The 13,145-nt window shown below is 36.5% G+C and overlaps 1 protein-coding gene across 5 annotated transcripts in view; it reads left to right on the forward strand.

The window, feature by feature from the left end:
• The window catches only part of spri (Src homology 2 domain-containing protein sprint), a 116,643-nt gene that overhangs the window by 42,749 nt on the left and 60,749 nt on the right, over nucleotides 1–13,145 (forward strand). For 3 of the 5 annotated variants that reach the window (XM_070218165.1, XM_017146762.3, XM_017146764.3), the window contains exons 1-2: nucleotides 10,355–10,465; nucleotides 12,498–12,716. The exons of 1 other annotated variant lie outside the window; for it this stretch is intronic. Coding sequence is in view for 3 of the 4 variants with exons in the window: in XM_017146762.3 (XP_017002251.2) it covers nucleotides 12,715–12,716 (2 nt within the window). In the remaining variant the exon portion in view is untranslated. Of the gene's footprint in view, nucleotides 1–1,013; nucleotides 1,203–10,354; nucleotides 10,466–12,497; nucleotides 12,717–13,145 lie in introns of those variants that run through there. One more of the 5 variants, XM_070218166.1, reaches the window with a different exon arrangement.

Raw genomic sequence — 13,145 nt, forward strand, 5'->3', positions numbered from 1 at the left:
TGCGGAATCGACAATCGTTTCGGTTTGTTCATTAATCACACGCCAAAGCGATCGGCAGACTTTTAACCACCAAACGTCTGACAAATGACAGATCCCGGCTTCTGGGTTGCTCTTAATGGATATATCTGCGACAAGATCCATCAAAAGGGGATCCTTTGTTTAGATCAATGGAATGCCAATGATTCACCCAGAAATCCCTATTTCTACGCAGCATAGAGGGTTCCTTTTATAGAAAAATAGCCATTTATAATATCTTTATGGACTAGATTATGAATGTAAATACTTTTCCAAGTTTAAAAAATCGCAAATATCAGTATTTTTAATATAATTTATTATTATATTATTTTTACCTTTTCTAAAAGGGTTTTCTTTTTAAGAAATCAGAAATTTGTATAAAAAAACCATTTATAATATTTTTATGGACTTGATTATGAATGTAAATACTTTACAAAGGTACACACGAAAAAATATGATTTTTAAAATGTACACAGATTGCGAAAATCTTTATTTTTATATTAATTTGTATTAGTGTGCTTAAAACTTTTTAACCGTTTCCTAACAAGTTCCAGTTCCTGATGATACCCAAAAGTTAGTCACAATTTATTAAATTGCTTAATATACAAACGATATAGTACGACATCATGTATAAATCCCCGATGAATCAAACTATAAAGAGCGTGACAAAGAACGACTGGCGAATCGCGTCGCGTTTCCATATCACATCGTATTGAAAAGTGTTTATCTTAGTTTCATCTTTTTGTTTCTGTTAAATTTTACATTACTTTGTGTGTTGTGCTCCAAGTGAAACGATCCCATGAAAATATAATATAAATATATGCAATATAAACGGGCGGTTTGTGTTCAGTTCGCCAGTTTGTGTTTATTTCCGAGGCAGCCCGAAGATCTTTTAAGCGACTCCCTGTGTGTGGGCGTCTGCACAGTATCGCGCGTCTATATATGGTGTATATATCTTCTGATTAGTTTAATTAAAGCGTATTTCAATTGCCCAGTGCGCAGTTGTTGTTAATGCCACCGCCGCCGCCGTCTTTGTTGCACCACATTTCCTGCTGCACAAATACAACAGCAACAAGAGGAACAGAAACAAAATAGAGGAGGCACCACCAGCACCACAGGAAAATCGGAAAAAACATGACAACGACCAGCCTGGGCAGACAAATACTGGAAAAGTTCTTTCCATTTCGGTAAGTGTTCCGCGGAGTATGTACTTCTATTTCGGCAGAGCCCAAAGACCGCGACTGCAACTGCGACTGCGAGGCTATCAAATGAGAAATACCAAAGTGCCAAAAATAAATATGGGTCAGGCGACGGCGACGACGATGCGTCGGGACGGGAACCGCCATACTCATAGGATTGACAATGATGCGCCCCCCACATCCATAAACATTCCACTCCCGAGTTCTTTTCAATCTCAATTTGCAACTTTTTGCAAATTGCTTGTATTTCTAGCATCCATAAAAACCAACGAATGGATGGAGTCGCAGTCCAAAAATATACCCCCATTCCAACTAAACCTCTTTTCTAAACCTATGAAGATCATTTGATGTGATTATAGATTACATTGATCTTATTTTATATTATTCTTTAAAAAATACTACTTTTGATATGTTTTAAGTATTTTAAAGCAACTTAAAAATATGGTATACAATTTTACAAAATTACTTTTTTGTCCATATTTTATATATATCAGCTGAGGATATATCTAATTAGATTCAAATATCAGGGCCAAAACATTTAGAAAGATGTTTTATCAGGTTTTAGGCTTTTTGACTTGGTTTCAATAAACTTACAAATGGATATGTTCGAAAACACATTTGAGATTAATCATACCGGCTTTTTATTGATATGATATAAGGTCGAATTGACTCCAATTTTATATTAAAATATTTTCTTTATGCTTTCATATTTTTATTGCTGGTTGAAACTTCCATAACAATTTTTAAAATATTTTTAAAACGTTTCTTTACAAGGAAAATACAAGCCTTTTATGCATTAAAACCAATTAATTTGTATAATGATGATACAATTTATGGTTTTCGAAATTACTTTCTTAACGTTCGCGTTTTGCATACAAACTGGCGGTTAATTTAAAGTGGGGCCATCAACTTGCGACGGAAAAAGAGTAGTGGGCAAAAAATATAAAAATCGTTTTCCCAAACGATCATCAAAGAGTAGCCACAACTTTTCACATTTGTCATGGGCAATTAAAGTCAGATATCTGATGGATGCCATACATCGGACATCCCCGATTTGTCTCTAGTGATCTCACTTTCTCTGCTCTCCTCTCGGGTTTGTTTACTCAAGTTTGCAGCTGCTTTTGGGGGCCACAATGGGTAAACAGCTTTGATGAACAGAACGATCGCAGCTGGCGCGCTCCTTGAGTTTTCCACGATTTTCCACCACCCACTCCGCCCCAGCCCCCTCCCATTATCCCGCATTATCCTGACTGGCTGACTGACTGGTAACCCTAATAAACATATTTTCTCATTTGCAAAACTCTCATTATTTCGCCCCCTTTTTCATTCATCGCAGACCATTTTCCTAAGCATTTTTATCGCATGCCATAATTGTCTGCATAACAATAACACTTTTGACATTAACAACAACCAGCGGAAAATGGCCAACATTAAGGGGGCAACAACAATGTCATAATTTTTCACAATAAAAAGTGTTTTTGTTGATTAAATGGCGCAGAAGAGTGAAGCCGAAAAAGGGGGCGGTGTGAGCGCCCTGCTAATTTGCCATATCTGGAATAAGTAAAAAAAAGAAAAGGGAAAACTTTGCTCACTTTTCTCCATTTTCTCACTCTCTCCGAAAGTTTTCGCCAAGCGTTTTTTGCTTCCCAACTTTTATTTTTTTTTGTGGTGTGAAGAGCCAAAAATGGAATTGGCCCTAATTTTATTGCTTTCGCTTTATGTTGTGGGGATTTTTTGGGGGAAGGGAGCATATGAAAGGGTGCAAACTTAAGTTCTTCAAAAGGCTACAAAGTTGGTTGGGGTTGGGTGGATGGTCTTCAGTTTGAAGGAGTCAGGAAGTAGCATCATTCATGGGAAATACGTTTTTTGCCATGCATGAAGGGATGAGAATAATAACGCAAAATATAAAGTGTAAAATAAGGCATTGAGAAACGCGTAAGATAATGAGTAGGTACACTTAACAAAATGTATTAGTAAAATTAAATAATATAATATTCAAATGGTCCCCAACCATCGAATTGAAATAGTTACTATCACAACATCAAAATATAGACAACTGTCTATGGTCTTTTACTATTTATTTGATATTTTTTTAGTTACGTAACTATCCGTATTTGTTATATTTTACCCATAACTTTTTTTGTGTATACTAAAACGCGTAGGATAAGCGTAAATAATAATTAAGTTATTTTACAAAAAGTTTATTTTCTATTATAATTTTATTTCGGTAAACTTAAAAGCGTTAAATAACGCTCCTATACTTTCTTACCTCAGTTATGAGCATTGAATCCGCGATAGTGGATTTGTGAGATACATCCTCTTGATCTCCATCCATCCCTGACATCTGCGAATTCTGTCAATTGAAGAGAGAAAGTTGCCGTTATTTTCAGACCGCTTTTATTTGCCATTTTGCAATCTGCTAAAATGCATTTGCCATATACGGCGGTACATAAATGCACACACATACCCGTTCACATAAAATTTACAATGTTGCATATGGCCAGATGGCATACAATTTTGTCTTCATCACCAGCTAAGTCAACTTTAACTTCATCATCCTCTTATCCGCTTATTGGTCTTCAAATGTTTGGATTTTCTATTATTTTTATTTGTTTTGTGCAGCGAATTTTATAAGTTAATAAAATAAAAGGATTATTTCTTTTAACATTGGCATTGAAATAATAAAAAATATTTGTAATATCGAGGTAAATTTAAGCTACTTAATTATAATATCGAACCCCCTAACTTTGTAATATTATTCTTATACTTAATATTTTATTATAAATTATTCAATTCTATACCGAAAGTTTTATTTTAATACCTTCGAATGTTTTAAATATCATGTATAATTTTAAAAAGATATCTTAACAATTACTGTGCGAATACATAAGTTTCTATGATAATTTTTTCGGTGAATAACATAATATGTAAAATAACTAAATAAAATGAAGGAGTTCCTTAAAAATGAGTAGGGAAATCGCGGAAAAATAAATGAAGTAGGGGAGAGTGGGGGAATTTCGTCACAGGGGCAATTTCGTCACCTGCAATATCTCGGAATCCATAAGTCGTAAAAATATATAATTTTTTTGTTTTAGTCCTTCAAGACGGCCAGACACAACCAATGCATTTGTTTTGCACAGAAGGCCAAGATAATTAAGCTATATTATTAAATGTGTTTTAACAGTTCAAAAGCTACATTTAGTTCTCGACGAAATTTTTTCTGTATGCCACAATTCAAAAGGAATAAGATACACGATTTTTTATATAATACACAGTGCTATAATGTGCATTTCTGCGTCAGTGATTTTTAACTTCGCGCCTAATTTCGCAAGAAAAATAATTATTTCTAAAAAAGTACGGTCTGGGGAAATTTCGCCACCCTACGCTAAGGGTAAATTCGCACCTATTTTAAATACATATTTTTATATTTGACGAGCTGGCTAACGAACAGACTACCAGCAGCAGCAACAAAATAGGACGTCAACAAAAATGGTACGCTTGATCAGTGTAGCATATTTTCAGGCGTTAAACTCCCTACATTTTTCAGGTGACGAAATTTCCCCAGTTGTGTGGTGATTTTACCCCCCTGTGTGGTGAGATTGCCCCAGTATATTGGTTTTACATTTTAATTTTTTATAAATCACCAAGCTAATTAAAAAAATAGGGAAATGTCACATTTTAAAGCTTGGTGCTAACCGCATTCAACAATAAAAATAGAAATATGATAACGTGTCTCAAGATGGACAAAAAATAGCTTTGAAAAAATGCTGACGAAATTCCCCCACTCTCCCCTACTTTTATGCAATATTTCATTTGGTCCCCTTGTTGTTGTGGCAACTTTCACTGGGAAATTTATTAATTTATCCTAGGGGAGCAATAGTTCGATGCGTGTGTTTGTGTCCTTTGCCATCCCCTGATCCCCGATCCCTGACCCCGGAACTCCCCCTCCCATCCCCTCCCCCTCCGACAGACCTCTCCTGGGGGTCAGCAGACAGTAAACACGGATATAACTCCTGTCCACCGCAGGACCTCGGCTCCTTCAACTTCAAATGCCGTTAAGATACTTTTTGTTTGTGTTTTCCTTGTCGTAAAGTGGTAAGGGGCATCGGCAAGGGCATTATTTAATTACTGGTCTACAGTTGTCCTGTTGCCATTCCTTTGGCACAAATTTTTTTCACTTTTCCGCACTTGTTTCGCTTTGAAAGTCGTAAAAATATTTTGAAGTGGCTGCCATTTCGGAGGTCTAAAAATGGGATGGCTGGCGGTCTGGGATCCTGGGATCCGGGGACCCTTCCTTCCAATAGCTTGACCCCATCAATGGCCTCTGGGAGCCTCAAAACAATTTTCGACTCAAAAAAATGTGCTCACAACAAACAAAAAAGCAGGTTTTTAATTAATTTTGGAATTTTTGTTGCTTTAAACGCATTAAATGACACAGCTGGGTTTTTTAAATCCCCCTTTAATATCAAAATAAGTGTCTAAAAGTATGCAACAATATATGTTTAGCCCAAAAGTCAAATTAATTCATACAGAAAGACGGCTATTTTTTATTCACTGCATAATTTTATACACAAATTTTGACATTTTAAAATGATTTCAGAAACCCAACTATTAAAGGAAATAAATTTAATAATAAACTAAATATTAATAAATAAACTAATGTCCTTTTCTTTATTCTGTTTTTCTTTTTAGGTGAGTTTTCCATAATTGGTTGTTTAAAAGTACAAAGTAAAAATTGTAAGTAAAACTGAAAATCATGGGTACCTATTATATCTTATGCGTATCTTATTTATTTTAAGATAATTAATTAATTAAATAATCCATATTTATAAATGGATGTTTAGGGGCAAAAAGGCAATACAGTGTATAATTTAAATGGTTTATCCTCTTTCGGATCACAAATTCCCCAAAGCCCTTGTCCCGAAATCCGCTTGGCAAATGTCTTGCAGTTGCGAAAGACACCATGTTGCACACATCATTTGCACGACAACTGCAGTCGGATTTCTGGATTTGCTTCGAGATTTTCCACAAGATTTTCACCGCCCCCGCGCGAACATATATCTCAAACATTGTGCTGCCCCTTCGTCGCTTTCCATTTCCAAAACATTTCTCGTTTGGCTTCGCCGATGTGACAGTTTGTTTACAATATGTTCCTCGGGGCGAGGTGGTCTCCGTCTCCTCTGTGTCTGGCAGCTCGATGCGGGCTTTCCCCCGCTTTTCCCAGTTTTCCGAGTTGGTGGCTCTTGTCATCACCGGAGAACTGCCCAATTATGTCAGAAAAAGCAAGTGCAGATGTGAACTTTGCCCAGACAGCTGCATCCGCATTTAATTTGATTTCGAATCATTGAAATCTTATCTGGTTCCTCCAAAATAAAAACAAAAATCCTAGGGGTTTTTAAATCACTTTACAAGGTGTTTAAAAGTATGCAATTATTTTTTTTCGGATATATTGTGGCATACTTTTAGGCTGCCTTATAAGAGATTCCTTAAAATCTCATGAAATAGCACTAAATCATGTGGCTGATTTAAGATACTTTAGGCATATTTCAAGTTGCGCTTAGGAATCTTGAAATTTTCCAACCACAACCAGTTCGGAATTCCCACCCATTCCGAACCATCTTTTTCACCCATTGTGACCATTTCAGGGCCATTATAATTTCTTTGTGGCATCGCGAATTGCTCTCAGCATCGTGGTCGTTGTTGTTTTAAATAATTAATCATTTGGCCTGAAAACCAAAAACGCAGGCAACCCAAAAATATGCACATTATGTGGCCGGAGTCTAAAGAATGAAGTTTGCTGGAGAACAGGATGCCAGCAAGGGATAATAAAAGATAGATAGTGGCCTACACACAGGCAAATAATAGTTACGGTATACCGGTATAACCTTTCGAAATCTTTAAATGCTGTACCAAGGTGATCAGAAAAACATTTTAAAATATAATTAATAAAAAATTTTTTTTCTGTATTTGGTATCATAAGAAATAAATAGGTGTTTTTCAAATAGTTTTGGGATATGTATTAAAAACGAGATCGTTTGTAAATATTTTTTCAATTAATATTCTTGTACATTTTTTAAATTCTTGTAAAATTTCCCATACTTTTTTATAAATCTGAATTTGTTTTCTTACAAATCTTATAAAAATCAACAAGTTTTTTTTCCAATGTAGAGCAATCTGAAAACGGAAAGCAAACCGATATAAATTGCATTATAGGCAAATTAATTGTTTTCACCGGCCACAGGGGAGGGGGTGAGGGGGTTCGGCATTAATGGCCAACCCCTAAAATCCACTGCCCCTTCCCCACCTCATCCCCTCCCCCAGACCACCACACGCACACATTGAGAGCGGGCGTCCAAGGACATTAATAAGGCCCAAAGGATGTGGTGACATTAATTGCGCGACGAAGGCCGAGCCATTTTATGGGAGGCAGGGGGTGGGGGATGGTGGGTGGTAGGGTGTTTGCCGGGGCGGCGGACAGTCATTACATTTCCATATAAATATTTATCGCATGTGATAATGCCTGCCTTGGGTCGCGGCAACCGGTGGGGCTGACAATAGTTTTTCAATTTATGTTGTAAATGCCAGGCGCTTTGGGGGCGGGAGTTGCCGTCTACAGGGGTCGCCCGATAATGAAGACGGCGCTTAAATGATTTTCCTCTCTCTCGGGATATGAAAGAAAATAAATAAAATTAAATTATTTTGTAATTCTTCAAAGAAATAAATTTCAATCCCAATAATTTTGGAAACAATAAATTCATTTGGAAAAAACTGTATTGGGATAAATTACTAGGGTTTTGAAAGCATGCAAGTATTTTCTTTACAGATGTGTTAGTAAATAATACTTATTTAAGAAACCGATTTAAATTTGATTTGATTTTAGGAACCGCAAAAATAAATATTTATTTATTATTAAAACGATAATTGTAAAATAACTAACATTTTATTTCCGTTACTATTTTACCTATAATCGGTTTGATTTCGCCTGCCGAGTGCCCACTGTACTCTGCTCTTGAGCCCTGTAACTGTAACGGTAACTGCAATTTGAGCCACATGCCGTCCCGCTCGCACCACTGCAATGGCTCGCTCTATCTCGCTCGCACACGCAGTGGGGCCTGGCTTTGCATGTGTAATTAAGGCGAAATGGTCAAGAAATCATAATTTAAGTAGGGCCCATTGTGCGACCCTCTTTATGCCCAAAATCCTCCTCCCTTTTTTTGGCTGTTGGCAACATCTGTCTAAGCAAATAGCACATTCATTACATTAATTAATAATTGTATGGCATTAATTTTGATTTATTTGTCTTGGTCTCTCTGTCTCGCTCTCTCTCTTTGCGGAATTCTGGAATGTCAAAGCCAATTTGTCAACTTGGTCAAATGGAAATGAAAATGGGAAGTAAAAGCGGCATTCCTTCTGGAATGTCCCTCTCTTTTGCTCTTATTGGAGCCGGTTTCTGCTTCAGTTGGGAAAACAAAAACAAAAGCTTCGGTTGCAGTCGCAACAGCTGGTCTCTCGCTCTCCTCTCTTTTACTCCCACTCCCTCTCCTATTCTCCTTCTTATTATTCCCGTTCAACTTGCTCGATCGGTCGAGGCCATTCAAAATGTAAAAGAACAGGCCAAACAACAATGAAAACAAAGCGAATAACACAACTGAAAATAAGAGGGCAACAAAAGCAACAACGGCAATAAAGGAAAAACAAAAAAAAAACAACTTTGGCGCAGTTTTTGACGATTTGATTTGAACGAAGGGCTCTCCCACGTTCAAGTCGTGTGCCTGTGTGTGTGTGTGTTTCACATTACAAACTTACGTTCCACTTCCTTGGAAATCGAGCGAACAAAACGATCGCAGTTCTCTCTTTTACTCCACTTCGTTGACTTAACAGTGGGCAAAATAGGCTTAAAAAGCTGAAATGTTCCAAGGTATTTAATATTTTATGCCAATGTACATAAGTAGCATACTAAAATAAAAGAATTGTAAGTGATGAAATACAAATTAATTTTGGTGAAGAGTATTAAATAAGTGATAATACCTAACTTTGTGATTTTATTAAACAATATAAAAAAACGTTTTCGAAAATAATAAAAATTAGTTTAATTAACAACTATGAAAACTTTGAAAACCCGTGTGAGTGTACAGTGTATTCGAAAACGAGGCGAGGAAAATGCTAAAGTTGCTGCATTTGCGACCTCGCCCAGATTCCCTCGTCCGCCCACTGCCACGCCCCCGCACGCAACCGCCTTCGGTTTTTGGCCTTCTCGCCTCTCGATTTGCTAGATGAGTTTGAGTTTGCATGGCGTCTTTAAATAGTCGCCTGCGTTCATTTCAGTATTTGATGAGGTGCACAGAGAGAAAAACGTGTATTGAAGTTCGCTTAAATTCCAATAATAATATAATATTAATTTATAACTCAAAATTAATTAGGAATTTTTTGATTATTTGTGTGACCGTTTCATACATCTTTTTTATTTAAATTTTCGTACAAAATCACTTTTAGCATTCCAGTGTAAGCGACCTGCTTTGTTTTGTTTTTTTTATCTGTGCAACTGTGGATGTTGTTAATTTTTGTGGCTGTGTGGATGCCGCGGTCTGCAATGCAGTTGACCAAAAACAATGCAAACGCTTTTATGGCGGTTTTTCGTGATTTTGATCGCGGCGGCAACAACAAAACGAGGGAGAAGAGAAAAACACATGCGATTTGCGCAATTTACCAGCGGCCTTTGTATTGGTGTGCGTGTGCGTGAGTGTAACCGAATGTGGCAGCATCCACAAATCATCAATGCCGAAATTCATCAGCGATTCATCAATTCGACAATCTGTCTCTCATTTCCTCCCCTCAAACATAAAGTTATTGAAAGTTAAACGAGATAATGATGAGAAATGTAAGTTTTCATCAACGTTTTGTACGGGAATTCGTGGTGCTGATGAATTGTTGATGAATGGCGACTCCACTGCAGTGAACAAACTCGTTCCACACGAACACACACACACACCCACACTCAAACAGCACATGTTTTTTGTTTGTGCAATGCCGCAAAAGCACGCTCTCTTCGTGTCGTGCGCTCTTCGGCATATTCGGTTTATTCGGCTTTTTATTCGGCTCTCGCGTCGCCAAACTACTGTTGTTGTTCATTCTGATTGGAATGCTCGACGACGACGGTTCAGCGCGGTTGCTCGAAAATCGAATAAGAACGCCGACAATGTTGTTTGCCATTTTCACACGCGAATAATTTCGAATTGCGAATTTTTTGTTTTGTAAGTGCGCGGCATTTGTTGTTATGCCATCTGTGTGCGAACGTGTGCGTGTAATTAACCAACATATTCGAGTGTCATATGAATAAATGAGAGGAAAAGCCGAAAAACATTTGCAATTACTTTATGCTTTACCGTTTCTTTTTGTTTGTGTGCGTGTACATTGTGTGTGTACTTGTGTTTGTGTCTCATTTATTTATTTTAATTCTTCGCAATGCAAATACAAATAATCAAAGAATAACAAAGAACAAGAAAAACAAAGAGGAAAGTCGAAAACAAAAATGTTTCTTCTTCTTATCCGAACTTTTACAGGCCGTTTTGTTTGTTTTTGTTTCTGTTTCCGTGCGAGTGTGTGTGTGTGTGTTTCATGTTTTTCTTTTTCTTGTTGTTTTTTTGCACATAAGTTTTCGCCATAAATGCAAATTAAGCTAAAAATTCGCCGAGCTTGGAACGAGTTTTCATTGGCTTTGGATTTTGCAAGGCCTGCACTTAAATTGAAATCTATGTCGCACATTGATCTTCGTGGGTGACTCATGTGGCCCTCTCTTTCGCTCCCCCTCCCCCTTCCGAGTGTCGCCCTCTCTTTCTGACTCAGTCCAAGATTCTGCGGAATTATCGCGATTATCACCTGTAAAAAGAGGAAAAAATTAAAAAAATACCCCCCCAGTGGTAGCCATTTATGCTTTTTAGAGGATTGCCAAATACGGTCTTTTGAATTAACCAAAAAAGTGCGGTACATTACGATCTAAACTTATGACTTTTTGGGATTGGTTTAGCATTTATCGTTAATCTGTAAAAACTTGGGTAATCACCTAAAAAAAATTTAATAATAAACAGTGTTTTACGGTAATTTAATGTACTTTAAAATTTTAAGAAATTACAAAAATATTTTCATTCTATTTTAAAGAAATTTAAAAAAATATTAAAATAGGGTTTAATGATATTTATGTTACGGTCCTTTACGGTTATTCAATATATTTCATTTTTTTTAAGATAAGTTCAAAAATATTTTCTAAACAAGTTTAAAATATTTGTATAAACGTTAATATACAAAGTTATTACCAATTTTTAGGTAGCTAAACATGTTTCAAAGGTACTTCCTCACCTGTTTGTATTTATTTTGGATGCTTAAATCAATTTAAGAACATTTTTAGTGCTCTTCGTCTGCCTTCCTCGTTAACTCCAAAGTTTTCTGTGTAAACTAAAAATACCAGATTAACTTTTCATATTCATATTCGGGGTGAAGTCCGAAAATAGCTCGGGGAAATCATAATTTCCTCCGGCTGCACTTTAGTTTTCCCTCTCGCATTTCCTCAATCCTTTTTGGTTTTTACGTCATTAATGTCATTCGAGACGATCGGCAAATCAATTTAACAACAAATGTGACGACACTTGAGTTTTCCGAATGCAGGAAGAATGGGAAGAAAGAAGGGCTGTGGCGAAGAATGGGCAGAAGAATTGCTAGCATGTGCTGCGGCCCCTTGCGATGCGATTCTCCTCGGCCGCATTCCGATTCCAATATGTGTTTAATGTTTAATGGACTAAGACTAGGCCACTTGCGGTTAACGTTTATTAACTGTAAATGAAGAAAAGCACTCACCGAAACCCAAATAAAATGCTGATTGCAGTTGGGCGCGAAAAGCCGTAGGAAAAATTCCAAGGTTTTTTTACATTTTCTTGAATTTTTTTTAAAATTGCTTTAAAAATAGGGATCGTCAATTTCGCTCTTTTAGTTTTTCATCGTGAAAATTGTTCAGGTTTTTCCATCACTTTTTTTCCCCATTTCGGAGTATGGAGCTTCATTAACGTGCATTGTACGCCTGAGTGAATTTTCCATTTTATTTACATATCAAGAGCGATGGTCAGCAATGGGTTGGTTGTTTTTTTTCGGTTTTATTGTCATGACAACCACTCGAATGAATTGAGAGAATGACCGGAAAAACGATTCTGCAGCTGAAATAATTATAATCAATTCTTAAATATTTTCCATTTCTCAATTTCCACCGTTTCAATTAAATGAACAAATAAAAAAAAGTGCAAACTGTGAAAATGCCATCGAAGCTTCGGAAAATAGTGCAAGAAGTTGCATTTTAAACAATACAAAAGTACGAAACTCTTTCTACAGTCAACGAACTTGTCATCGCGGAAGCCCAGAAGAGTGAAAGAGACGGAAGAGCCGGAGAGAGAGAGAGACAGAGTCTCTTCTCCCCTCTGAAATTTGCATAGAGAAACACGACACAGAAAGCAGCAACATGTAAGTAATGCAAAATTGCAAAAATGGGAAAAAAAGAAGTATAAAATGAAAAATTGTTTCGCTACCAACACAAAAACTGCACTCAATAATGAAGATAACAGAATTCTTTATGCTTTATATGGTGGGTTCTCTTGGGTAGAATTGCTAAAAGAACTCTGGGCTTACATTATGTTAAATATTATTATGGCAAAAAACGCTAGAGATATTTAACGGAATAAATTACTGAAATGTAAAAATTAAAAGAAGAAATCTTAATAGCTTTTAGGACCTGCAGATTATTTTATTCCAAAAGGTCTAGTACAATCGATCAAAATAATTGATAAGGGCAAAAGTATTGATAAAGTAAAAATGAGTAATCATTTGTTTTAATTATACCCTTGCAGAGGGTATTATAATTTTGGTCAGAAGTTTGTAACGCAGTGAAGGAGA

This window comes from Drosophila takahashii, chromosome X, assembly GCF_030179915.1.
Source record: "Drosophila takahashii strain IR98-3 E-12201 chromosome X, DtakHiC1v2, whole genome shotgun sequence".
Classification (NCBI taxonomy): domain Eukaryota; kingdom Metazoa; phylum Arthropoda; class Insecta; order Diptera; family Drosophilidae; genus Drosophila; species Drosophila takahashii.